Source organism: Cydia strobilella, chromosome 14 (genome assembly GCF_947568885.1).
Source record: "Cydia strobilella chromosome 14, ilCydStro3.1, whole genome shotgun sequence".
Lineage (NCBI taxonomy): Eukaryota > Metazoa > Arthropoda > Insecta > Lepidoptera > Tortricidae > Cydia > Cydia strobilella.
Window position 1 is genome coordinate 215116 of NC_086054.1, and position 12538 is coordinate 227653.

Here is a 12538-nt window from a genome sequence, read left to right on the forward strand (position 1 = left end):
GGACCCGGCTACTCATCAGTTGTTATTAGGGTTCCGTACCCAAAGGGTAAAAACGGGATCCTATTACTAAGACTCCGCTGTCCGTCTGTCACCAGACTGTATCTCATGAACCGTGATAGCTAGACAGTTGAAATTTTCACAGATGATGTATTTATGTTGCCACTATAACAACAAATACTAAAAAGTACGGAACCCTCGGTGGGCGAGTCCGACTCGCACTTGGTCGGTTTTTTAATGAGTGTTTATTATAATTACACGAAGAATTGTCAAACAAAAATAGCAATATATTGTGTTTATTTAGATAATTATTACAATAATTATATACAATAGTTTTATATTATGCCTTTTATTTTTAAAGTGTATGATGACATATTTATGATAATCTTAACTCTAAGCGAAAAATATTCTAAATATATTTATTCTTATAAGTAATACCGATTGGCATCAATGTTTCTCAGTCTGTAGACTTCAAAACATATGGGCTAAAGTATCCCTACTTCGCTGCATGCAAACCGGTAAAAAAAATAATAGAAATTACCGGTTTTTTCATAGTTAATATTTACCATTTACCGGTTGCATTCCCTAGGCTAAAATTGCTCTCGAGCCTGTAATTACAAAGGGCTATATAAGTGTTAAGGTCCGTTTAAATCTAGTCTAGACTAGATTCTTCTCTTTCCGCACAGACTCTACAGATATTGAGCGTGCCATGTACGTGCCGGGGTAGTCAAAATAATATTGTTCTATACAGTGTGTCTGTGAAGTCTGTCGGCGTCTCCGTGGCCGTGTAACGATACACATAACTACGTTTATTGACCGAGGGTCAGCGAAGGTCTACGTTTCAGCTTAGGCAAAAATGTATGTTCTCAATTGATTCTCATGAAATTTTGTACCAGATTTTTCAGTTTTGTCAATTCAGTTTAGATTTTTTTCAATATGGAGGTGCCATACATTTATTCAGTTTAATGCTATCCTTGCGAGGTCTACAGCTCACAGAGCCTCTAGGAGAGTAGTAGACACTGTATAGAATAACATGGTTTTGTCTGCCACTGCACGTGTTTGGCTGGCATGCTCCACGTGTGTAGATATTAACAGACCTTTAACTTCTTGTATCTGGCGGTGGCTAGAAGAGCGGCTGCGCTGGTACGGTTGGTTTGGCGCGTTTTCGGGGCGCCTTCGGTTTCGCTGAAAGGAATAGCAATTTATGGTTTTAGACAGGATGTTTGTTAGTGTAAGCAAGGTGAGTTGACAGATCAAGAGCTAGTAGCTAATGAGAATTTAACTGTGGAATACATATATCAAATCGAAAGAGAGACACTACACAGAATCCTGACACCGGCAAGTTACTTAGATAGAACTGCGATCCGTAATATACATATGATAAATAATTGTAATTATAAATTGAAGCAAAATAAAGAAATCATCGTGAGGAAACCTGTCAGGAACTTTGGTAGGAGTAAAACCTAAATTTTCTTTTTGGTTCGTCGGTCAGATGGCAGTTATTTTTGCAAGAGCTTAAATATGCCAATTGATAGGATTAGACTGAATATCTTTAGTATAGAGCAGGGGTCACCAAATGTCCGCATCTGGACCGCCGAGACCTATTTAATTTTTTTTGCTTATTTAATAAACTCAAGGAGAAACGGACCGCGATAGTCATTTTATTTTAAGAACTCGACCCCTGAAGAAACTAATTGGTGACCACTGGTATAGAGTAACAATTGCTTGCTATTGATGCAGTTCAGAATCAAACTACCTATAATAATTGTTTTTCGAGTTTTCGAGCATATATATCCTTGCTTGCAGCTGCCCCAAAGGTCGAACAGCGTGTGCTTGTACAGTCGATATCATATTTATACATTTTTTCACCTTATTGCAATTTTTTTTTATTAAGGTGAAGAAATGTAGACACATTTATGTGTGACTGTACCTCCCATCAGAATCAACTTAGTCACATTATTATTAGCTTTGGAACAAATGTGTAATGATGAGTTTAAAATACCTATTGTCAACCAAAGGTTAACGAGAAACAGAGATAGTAATAAATTGCTGGTACCTAGTTTTACGAATTACTTTGGTCAAAGATGTAGAAAATATTTAGTCCCTATGATCTGTAACGAGTTGCCGTCGGATTTAAAGACCACAAGGATGACAAAACAAACATTTAAAAAGAAATTAAGTTACTTTTTATTAAATAAAATAAAGGGTCAAATACATTACAATACATAACCCTTATAATACATTACATTTGTAACCTGTACGCTCAGATTGGAAAGTTAACCCCTTACTTCATGTCAAAAATAAAATAAGTATTTGGTTAAAAGTAAACTTTAATAGCTAAAAACATAACAACCATATAAGGCTGCGCATGCAGTAAAGGGTTAAGTAGGTAAGTTTAGATTTAAGATAAAGTTAAGTTACATATCAACCGCTAACACAAACGCAAAGGAGCCTCATCTGCCAACAAACCACTGTGTGGTTTGGCAGAAGAAAATATGTAGTTAGTTGTAAGTAAGATCTTTGAATAAAGGTTTTTTATTTTTTTATTTTTTAGGGATTCTGTTATAGCGAGAGACTTGAGAGTGGTACGTGATATTGATGCAAGTTTAGCTGCCGCTCCCCAAATCGCCGCAACGCACATCTAGTATAAGACCACCTTACCCGGGTTGGGCTCTCCCGGCAGATGGCGCATGAGCGCGCGCAGCGTGGAGCGCGGCACGTTGAGCTCGGCGGCGCGCGCGCGCAGCGACAGCGCGGGAGACGTCGCCAGGGACTCCGACACTTCGCTCGGTTCCAGCTTCCTGTGCACCCGGGCAACCACATGTGCACACTTTAATAGTTAGGGCACCCTACACTTTCAATTAACAACCTAGCTGCTTACAAACCTATACCAAAATATATCCAATTTTGATTAATCCAAAATAGAATACAAATTACAATGGAATAGAACAAAAGCCTCTGGGTGACTACAGGATAAAAATGAAATGTTCTCAATGTCATTTGCTGGCCATTAAAAGCAGTTTTTTAATGGCCAGCAAATGACATTGAGAACATTTCATTTGTCCAATGTGACTTAAGCCCTTGCTGGACCGGACCGCGTGGCCTTGGTCTGGACGGACCGTGTAGACAGTTGTTTCCAACAAAATTTCATACAAACATTACCAAGGTCAGACAGTCTGAAGGCTTGTCAGCGACTGTCTAGCACACGCTTTAGTAAATAAATTATTTACAGACCTAGACATGTAAGTAACTGAACCTGCGCCAACACTTACCTCTTGGCGGGTCGGCCAGCGCGCGGCGCGTCGTGGATGGAGCCGGAAGCAAAGAGTTTGCGCTCCCACACTACCAGGGTGTTCTTGGCTGGGGCCGGCCGCCCAAAACGTAGCTCGAACTGCTGCTTTATCTGAAATTACAGCAGGGACTGAAAAAATACCTTTAAAACGGTTCAGACTGGTCTTTTAAAAAGGTACCCGATCATTCAAGTAACATTCCGGTACCGGTATCAATACTTAAGGTATCAAAACAAGCTCCAGCCAAATTGTACTTTTATATAAAAGTGGAAATAATGCCCGCCATCTCGGATTTGTCCATTTTTGCTCTGGTCAAGATGAAAATTGACATCTGAAATTCTTAACATCCGAGAGGACCTATATTATGAATCTGAGGTCAAAATAAGAAAAAACGGCTCATATTTCGGTAAAGTACCTCTACCTGAAACGGTCAACCTTAGCGATACTGTTTGAAAAGATACCTATTAAATGTTATTTAATCGGGTACCGTTACTGTAGGGGGTATTACTGCAATGTTCTGCCACTAGAGTGCAGCAGTAGCCCGTTTAGTAAACCATAGAGTAACTTACACATACTGTGCCTTTAAAAGTTTTTTGACAAGTTTCAGAGATAATGAAATCAATAAATGATTAACCAACCTGTCCCATAGAGGTGCGCGTGTGATAGCGCTCGTGCACCCAGGCCGCGGCCACAATGCGCTCCTCTATCGAAAACCCCGACGTGTCCAATTTCTTCTTGCCTTCACCATCACCACTCGCCTTTTTTTTTACCGCTTTTTCACGTTTCGCATTCGCTGCCGGCGGGTCCGACGCATCGTCAGAACTTGAAGACGAAGCTCTTGGTCTGTTTTGTTGCATACATGACACAGTTTCAGTCGGAATACCGAAAAACTGTGGATAAGTGTATCCATTGATGAACTGTTGATTAGGATGATACATGACAGTGCTCGCTTGTTAAATTAGATTTTAATTCACAACGCCAGCTAGCATGTTTATAAAACTGCTTTATTCGGTACTGGATTTTATTAATAAAACACTAAAAACAATGAATTACGCTTTATAAGCGCTTTATTTGTTTACTTTTCCACTTTTCAACCCAAGCTACCAGAGTTTGTCATCCATCTGTCAATGTCAAAAGTTTTTTTTTTTTAACCTCTCAAACATTTGACTACAAAACGAACTTATAATGCCAGTCTTTATTTATATTTTCTTTACCTCGTTTGAAGAACTTAAAATAAATGAATAAAGATGCTTAATATTAATATAAAAAAATATACTACGTTGTTTGAGGTTGTTTGTAAATAAATGCTTTTAAAAATTATTCATGGTGCCCACGTAGCTCTCTATTTCGCTATCTACTTCGCAGAAGCAGTATGGGAAAATTTTCTGTCACTAAATAATCATCTTCAAAGATCACGGCGATGTTCAACTCAAACTCTGAAACAAGAAAAATATGCTTTAGGTATATATTCTGTTAATATACTACGGAAATAAGGGTGTGTGTACACAGAACGCACCGATTTTGAAGTGCGCGGTGGCGGTGGTGGGTGCAGTGAAGAGTCTCGGCAGCACCATGTACAGCGGGATGTCCCTTGCTCGCGCTACGTCGCCTTCTCCCACTTGGATGTTCTGTATCTCCGTTGCTGCATATTAACAAAACAAAAAACTCAACACTGTGTCTAGAGTTTGAAATAAATTCATTCAAAATTATAAAACCACTACAACTGTTGTTCTCATCTCAATATAGGTCTTTTCACGAAAGCTGGCGAGGATTTTCTGTGAAAATTTTGATAGTTCACTACAAATAGCGCGCCAGCTCTTATGAATTTACTTATACTGTGAGCGAACAGGTCAGGTCTTGCCCTAATTCACTTACCGAATCGTGTAACTTGAGGTGTTGTGTGGTTGAGTTCTATTGAATAATGTAACAATATCATTTGGGATTAAATCATTTTACGGTTTAGACTCACTTGTTTTAGTCACTCGCGCGACATGTTTTTCATCACAGGCTTCCATGCTGGCGGCACCATGGAAGCCTGTGATACCTCAGCAGAATGCCGGTGAGTGTTGTGACAGTGTAGTGGACATAGTGAGTTCGTGCTGTGTGGCGCTACAAGTGTTGGGTGACCCAAACCCAAACACACCACTGTGCCCGCCTACAACGATAGCGCAAGACCTCCCCCAACCGGCTTTCTCGGCGCGCGGCAGCTGCAGTACGCAATACACGGTCGTCGTGAACGCTGCTCGCACTATTAGTGCTTGAGAAAGGAGACCTAGGCTCTCCGAAACATGTCGCGCGAGTGACTAAAACAAGTGAGTCTAAACCGTAAAATGATTTAATGTTAGTATGTCTCACAACAGTTTAAATTCGAATATTATTTGGGAATCCGAATCGGATTAGATGTCTGACATGTGCGTCCAGTCTTGTCTTGTGTGGTTTATAGAACACTTTTGTCTTGATCGGATAAAAAATAAAAAGGTCTAATTTGTATTTATGGGTCAGGTCCTAATTTTTATGCTTTTACATGCTTACCATCCCTCGAAAACCCTTCAGAATCTCCGCAGGTCTCAACTCGTACTAGCTGCAGCTCAATGGACTTGATCGGCACAGAGCACTCGTCCACGCGAATCTACAACAAAATAACAGAATAAATTATAGTACAACAGTTAGCAAAGTAGCTAAGCGGGTGAGGTGCTGACTGCTGAGCTGAGGTGCTTAAAATGGCCTGTGTTTTGGCACAGAATAACTAATAGTACTATGGTTTTGGTTTTATAAATAAAAGTAAATTAAAATGGGAAAAAATTATTAATTTTGTTCTGTTGAGTACAGTACAGTTAACAGCAAACAAGTAACTGTCAAAAAAGTGTGTAAAAAACGGATTTCGCAGTGAACCTGCTTTAGTTTTTTTCTTGCAGTGGCTGTTGTGAAAAATGGAGCAAAATAGTAACGGATTGGTATCCAAGAGGTTGTACACGGAGCCAGAGGAGACCTCGAACAAGATGGTGAGGATGAACTCAAACTCACAGCGGGCCCCGAACTGGAGAAGAGTGGCCCACGACAGACTCCAATGGATAGAGCTAGAGGAGGCCTTTGCCAAGAGGCACACTGAGTTACGAGACATACTCTAACTCAGAATAAAATGGCTTAATAGATAGATAGTGGGTGTTGTAGAGTGTACCTTGCCGGTGAGAGGCTTGTCGAGCGGACACACTGTGGAGTCGATCTCGGCGTAGACGGTGAAGGCGGGCATGGGGGCGCGCGCGCCGCCGCCCGCGCGCACCGAGGCCGGTGTGATCTCACAGCGCACTGGCTTCAGCACTGGTGGCTCTTGCTGCAAACCAATACTTATTATAATGGCACATGGCACATAACACCATTTCATTGCCTTCTATGTTGGAAAAAGACAGCAGTCCCTAGTCTTTCTGTCTGTACTAATTAAAAGATTAGAAAGTGCACCCCATGCACCTAGAATGCATCAAGCTGTTATAGTTATGAAAAACTGTTACTTTGCCTTGCCAAGGGACCATTGTGTCAATTTATCACTCCTACTTATTGGAGCCATAGCAAAGCAATATGGTTATTGCCCATAGAACAGTAGTTTTTTTAGGGTTCCGTACCCAAAGGGTAAAAACGGGACCCTATTACTAAGCTCCACTGTCCGTCTGTCCATCTGTCTGTCACCAGGCTGTATCTCATGAACCGTAATAACTAGAAAGTTGAAATTTTCACAGATGATGTATTTCTGTTACCACTATAGTTGACTATAGGTAACAACTCGGTGCGCGAGTCCGACTCGCACTTGGCCGGTTTTTTTTTGATTACAAACTGGTAGACATTTTTGACATTCAAAAGTGCATTGTAATATAATATGTCAGCAAAGTGCATTTTATTGCAGTGCTTATGTGATGAGATTAAATTAGACAATGACAGTCACACTTACATGTCTATGTTGCACAAAGAACTGGCAAGTCGCATTCAATGGCTTATTCAGGAAAGACCTCTTCATCCCACACTTGAGCGTGTACATAATATTGACAAACACCCCATGGTAGGTCTCCAGCAGCCCCGGGTACCCCGGGGACGTGGCCTGCCGCGCGCGCAGGGGGATCTCAAAGGGGATCTCGGTTACACCGCCGGGCATCTTGCTTGGAGGGGCCAACTCCACTGAGGTGTTTAACAGGTTGATTGGCTGAAAAAATTATATTACTAAGAATGCATGGCAACAATTCATGGCATTAAGTTCGCCTTTTGTACACTAAATTATTAGAGGCTCTATAGCAAACAGATCTTGTTTCCAAGACCAGTGTAACCTGCGTCAAATTATTGAAAATAAATATAAACAAAATAAATTTATGACAGACCATTAAGGTGCTAAAAATGATGTATTTCGTTATTTATTGTGTGTATGTACTCAGTGGCGGATTAGCCACGTGGCAAAAGTACCAAATGCCACGGGCCCCGTTTGGGGGCCCCTCGCACCTACGCATTGTGGCCGTAAAAACCCAAGTTTCACTTCGTTCACTTCTTCCGACAAAATTAAAACAATCCATGGGTCCCATGATTTAATTTGCTACAGGCCCTGCGCTGGCTTAATCCGGCACTGTATGTACTACATTGCAATTGAAATAATCCTATAAAAACACTACTACAATGTTGAAATTGTCAGCAATGTGTAACCACTTTTACCAACTAGTGGGCTGTATGCTTTATGCATTATGACCCATGTATAAATCATAAACATACCTTCAAGGTGTTGGAAAAGAGGCCCATATTCTTGGAGCTCAGCTGCAGATTCACCGCGCCCTCGGCCACGAGCGTGAGTCCCTCGTGCCGCGTGTCGCTCGGGCTCTCCACCACCACCACGCCTGCGATCACTTCCTATAAACAAAATATAATCACTGCCTATAAAAAAAACAAAATGAGATATGACGAACCTAAGCGACAGGGCGGACACGCTATACATCAAAAATCACTTGCGTTTCTATGTGTGAACGGCACGTCTGTACACGCTTCATGCGTCATAGTGTGAGTAAGTTGCTTAAAAATCGTACTGAGCGGCCGGCAAACGGCCGTCAATCTGCTGTCGCGGGGCGAGGTAATTCGAGTCGGGGCGGGGCGGTGCGTGGCCGCTCTGTATGATAATACTATTACTTATTCTGTGCCTAAGCTGCACTTGCACTACTACTGGGCATTCCTTGTGTCACAAAAAGGAACTTCGACACGAGAAGAAAAAGTTGCACTAGTTTACGTGGACATACTTTTTACTGACTGCATTCTTAGTATAGTTGCATAATTGTAATACAACTGACTATACAAGCGTTATATTTAGTTAATATAAAATATACATAAACTTAACTAAATAAGGGCGTGTAAACCTTTTTATGACTTGTTGATGTGGTTAATGTGAATAAAATTTTTTACCCCCTCATGATATACTTTGCTGGGTCTCTTTAAGTTGATTGTTAAGCTTGTAGACATTATAGCATTTACACAAAAAACCCTGGAATATTTATGTTTGTGTTTTATTTACGAAAACGTCGAAAACATAAATAAATCTACACAGAAACTCAACAAGGTTAGCAGAGCTGTCAGTGTCAGGTTAAACGTCAAATTGATAGTGATTGATAATAGCGTTTCGTTACAAAACACGTTTCTTTTCTTATTTGAGTTTTCATATGTGTATTAAATATTGCTATAAAATTAAAGCATATCTAGTTCCCAATCCACCAAGAGAGTTAAAATTTTAAGTAAAATTATTGGATATTATGCTAAGATAAACAAAAAATTTAAACAAACTTTACCAATAAAATTTGTGTAGAGCAAGAACCAAACGCAACTGTGCCTTGAGTTGCCACAGTAAATAAACTTTGCTCATGCTTTGCCCAGTTTATTAATAATGTAAGCGTTTAAAAATTTAATTTGAGCTACGAATAGAAAATACTTTATCGCGTTTGCAGTACTTAATATTTATGTATATAAAGAATCCGATTCATCGATATAAAATTATGTTGCAAATACAGGCAGTTTAGATTTTCTTATAGCAACATTCGCCTTACGTCAAACTTGAAAGAAGGAAATCAGTTGATTGATAAAAGCCGCTGGTGGCGGTATAGTGCAATTTTTCCCGACAAAAATTTACGATAATTTTATTTTTATTACGTTTCTAATTATTTATTAAGCTATTCCTTTTTTATTACGTGTTAATTTATTTTACTTTGTACAAAAATCGTGATCAGTTAATGTGTAGTGGCAGAAACAGGTGATGTGGGGTACACCCTGGATGGATCGATACCGGTGACTGCGACGCTTTGTTGCGAGGGTGCGATGGAGAAGTCAGCGTCAGCGCGGCCGCGGACGGCTCTCAACGAGTGCGTGAAGGTGGTCGTGCGGTGCAGACCGCTGTCCAACCGCGAGAAGAATGAGGGCCACGATGAGGTAAGGAAACTCCTCAGACTTTGTTTATGACTTGCGCAGAGTCAAACAATGCGAGTTATCATTGCAATGTTCTGAAAAGGCACGCGATCGTGTTTATGTTTGTTGAAGTTCACGCATTGATGCGCGCCGAGAGTATTTTCCGATTCCCGGTTCGGAAATTCGGAAGGTTGCGCGATATGTTAGGGACCAGCTGTTAGAGACCAAAGGATTCCTAATTCAACACGGTGTATGATCGTGCAATGCTCTATGATCCGTTTTGCTCAGTGTGGGCTGTGGGCCGCAACGACGTTCCTTGCAAATTCACGCCTATGCAAACGAGTACAATATTATACTAACAGACTCCTTATTTCACAACACAATGGCCCTCATAATAAATTATTCAGCTAACTGCTGATAAGTAGCTGAATCGATCGCCCTTGAGCCGTTTAGAAATTGGGTAAATTTAAAACCATGAGTAGCCATGACTTTGTGTCCTTGACCTTTCTTAGAAAGTGAAAACTATTAGCAGCTAGTATTTTTTTCAAACTAGGTTTAAGTTCTAGTATTTACTCACGCTCCCTAATACAGTCGTGCAAGAGCAGAAGTCAGCTATATTTTAGTAAGTACTTTTTGAGAAATAAACATCTTAATCCTTAAATAAATAAGGTATATATCATCAGGAGGCCTTTAACATCTTGACAGATGATTTACGCCGCGTCTGTATGCGAGGAACAATATCTCTCGTGGCTGTATAAGCCGATGAGGGACCGGCATTTGCGACCGCATTTGTGGCAGCTGAAGTACATAATATATATGACTAATATGACTGCCTCAGTCTAGCAGGTCTGTACGGTACTGTACGATAGAAGCGCAGAGGAGTCATCAGAAAAAGTAGCTAAACGGTACGGTAGGGTGACTTGCTCTTTATTGAAGAGAATAAAAAACCGGCCAAGTGCAAGTCGGACTCGCGCACGAAGGGTTCCGTACCATTACGCAAAAAACGGCAAAAATCACGTTTGTTGTATGGGAGCCCCACTTAAATATTTATTTTATTATGTTTTTAGTATTTGTTGTTATAGCGGCAACATAAATACATCATCTGTGAAAATTCCAACTCTCTAGCTATCCCGGTTCATGAGAATCCTGAGATACAGCCTGGTGACAGACAGACGGACAGCGGAGTCTTAGTAGGGTCCCGTTTTTACCCTTTGGGTACGGAACCCTAAAAAGTAGCTAAACCGTACCGTTTAGCTAGCGTAGGGTGACTTGCTCTTTATTGACGAGAATAAAACTGTGTGCAGATCATTTTGGACATATAATCTGCTTAGCCACTTCTGCTTGCTACTGACTGTAAAGTCGCCATCAGATATATCGGAGCGGCCGAGGCGCTCACAAATATCTGAACACGCCTATATTGTCAAAGCGTTAGAGTGCGTGTTCATATATTCTTGAGCACCTTGGCCGCTCCGATATATCTGATGGCAACTGTACTAGTTTCAATCGTAAGAAATAGTAGGTTAGCGTGGTATGGGCATGTGATGAGGAGGGATGAATGCCATATAGGCAAAAGAATGTTAGGGATGAATGTTGATGGACGGAGAGCGTATGGTAGACCCAAAAAGCGATGGATGGATTGTGTGAAAGAGGATATGAGAAAGAAAGGAGTGAGTGCTGAGGTGACGAAAGATAGAGGAGAATGGAAGAGAAAAACATGTTGTGCCGACCCCACATAACGTGGGATAAGGGCAGGAAGAAGAAGAGACTGTACTAGTTTCAAGTGTGTTAGTCCACTTCCTCATATAGGGCTCTATTCGCAGGTACGACGGGTCGACGGCTGGTACACGTGAATAGTTTAAGTACGAGTAAATAAAGCAGTTAGTTACGTTACGTGGTTACTTCCTTTTCGTTGAATATAGGTACTTATTGGAAACTTCCTGAATTACTATATTTGAAATTACAAGTAGGTAAGTTAGGTTAGAAGGACTCACGGACCAAATCTGGCCGTAGAAACCCCTGGAGCAGTCATAGTCAATCAACAAACGTATTCATTTACATTACTTACGAGTGCTATTCTATTTTTCAGTGCACACTCGTATCAGTGCTCATCCTGCTACTATGATTCACCCGTCTTAAGATAAAACTACGAGTACGTTGGACAGAGTAGGTACGATAAGACATGTTATTCATAACATAAGTCATCTCAAAATCCCTTGTAAATTAAAACTACACACTCATACGGGGTGTCTACCCACCGTCGATCTATTTATGGTGGGATTAATGTCCGCAAGCACTGTTTTTCTACGCGTAAAAAGTTTAAAACATCCATCAGTTTTGACAGGTAGAAACTGAACACACATACGATCCATAAATTATACATATACATTGTATAGCAGACTTATACGATTTATAAACTTTGCACCTTTATATCATTATATTTAAGCAATAATTTTAAAAACACTATCTATGGTACCGCCCATCAAGTAAATACAACGTGAATCATTAAAGATTAAGACAATACAAATCTACCCACTGCGCCGTTAATACTTAATCGGATACAATCGATTCCATCGTTCATAACACGAAGATATCATCGAAAACATACAAGCGTAAATCCCTCATTTGAAATCGTAAATATTGAAAGATTATGCCACCCAGGCCGATCGTCAAAACGAAAGAACTGAACTGACCAATTCAGAAAATCTATGGCAATGTATACAGAGTACAGATCAATGCTACTCTGATCCTTGTCATTATAAGGACCTACAGACCAAGTTATACTAGTTAAGAACTTGTAGCAGCTGTAAACCTGTTTATAGTAGATTGTTAACCAAGGGATG

General features: G+C 40.5%; 3 protein-coding genes across 5 annotated transcripts in view; 1 reads left to right on the forward strand and 2 right to left on the reverse strand.

The window, feature by feature from the left end:
- Positions 1-297: 297 nt before the first annotated feature.
- On the reverse strand, positions 298-4377 carry LOC134747045 (uncharacterized). The gene is made up of 4 exons (XM_063681603.1): positions 3926-4377; positions 3270-3400; positions 2659-2798; positions 298-1182 (listed from the first exon to the last, which is right to left on the reverse strand). Exons 1-4 carry the CDS (start codon positions 4223-4225, stop codon positions 1121-1123), a joined length of 633 nt encoding a protein of 210 aa, XP_063537673.1. The 5' UTR covers positions 4226-4377; the 3' UTR covers positions 298-1120.
- Positions 4378-4459: 82 nt separating this feature from the next.
- LOC134747039 (vacuolar protein sorting-associated protein 26C) lies at positions 4460-8838 on the reverse strand. Of its 2 annotated transcripts, XM_063681597.1 has the most exons (7): positions 8709-8838; positions 8031-8165; positions 7228-7476; positions 6466-6618; positions 5820-5916; positions 4804-4929; positions 4460-4723 (listed from the first exon to the last, which is right to left on the reverse strand). In XM_063681597.1, the coding sequence occupies exons 1-7, from the start codon at positions 8763-8765 to the stop codon at positions 4638-4640; spliced, it is 903 nt and encodes a 300-aa protein (XP_063537667.1). In that variant the 5' UTR covers positions 8766-8838; the 3' UTR covers positions 4460-4637. The 2 variants fall into 2 exon arrangements, with proteins under 2 accessions (XP_063537667.1, XP_063537668.1); XM_063681598.1 differs by lacking the exon at positions 4804-4929.
- Positions 8839-9372: 534 nt separating this feature from the next.
- LOC134747008 (kinesin-like protein Klp68D) overlaps positions 9373-12538 on the forward strand; it is a 41054-nt gene continuing 37888 nt past the window's right edge. For both annotated transcript variants that reach the window (XM_063681537.1, XM_063681538.1), the window contains exon 1: positions 9373-9722. In XM_063681537.1, coding sequence (XP_063537607.1) covers positions 9612-9722 — 111 coding nt within the window. In that variant the 5' untranslated portion in view covers positions 9373-9611. The remainder of the gene's footprint in view (positions 9723-12538) is intronic.

Coding starts and splice junctions, on each gene's coding strand:
- LOC134747045 (XM_063681603.1), bottom strand. CDS start 4,225: ATGTATCATCCTAATCAACAGTTCATCAATGGATACACTTATCCACAG. Junction 2,799..3,269: donor GCTGGCCGACCCGCCAAGAG/GTAAGTGTTGGC, acceptor CCGGGTGCACAG/GAAGCTGGAACCGAGCGAAG. Junction 1,183..2,658: donor GCCGGGAGAGCCCAACCCGG/GTAAGGTGGTCT, acceptor TATTCCTTTCAG/CGAAACCGAAGGCGCCCCGA.
- LOC134747039 (XM_063681597.1), bottom strand. CDS start 8,765: ATGTCTACAAGCTTAACAATCAACTTAAAGAGACCCAGCAAAGTATAT. Junction 8,166..8,708: donor GCAAAGTATATCATGAGGGG/GTAAAAAATTTT, acceptor TTTTGTTTATAG/GAAGTGATCGCAGGCGTGGT. Junction 6,619..7,227: donor TCTTTGTGCAACATAGACAT/GTAAGTGTGACT, acceptor ATTGGTTTGCAG/CAAGAGCCACCAGTGCTGAA.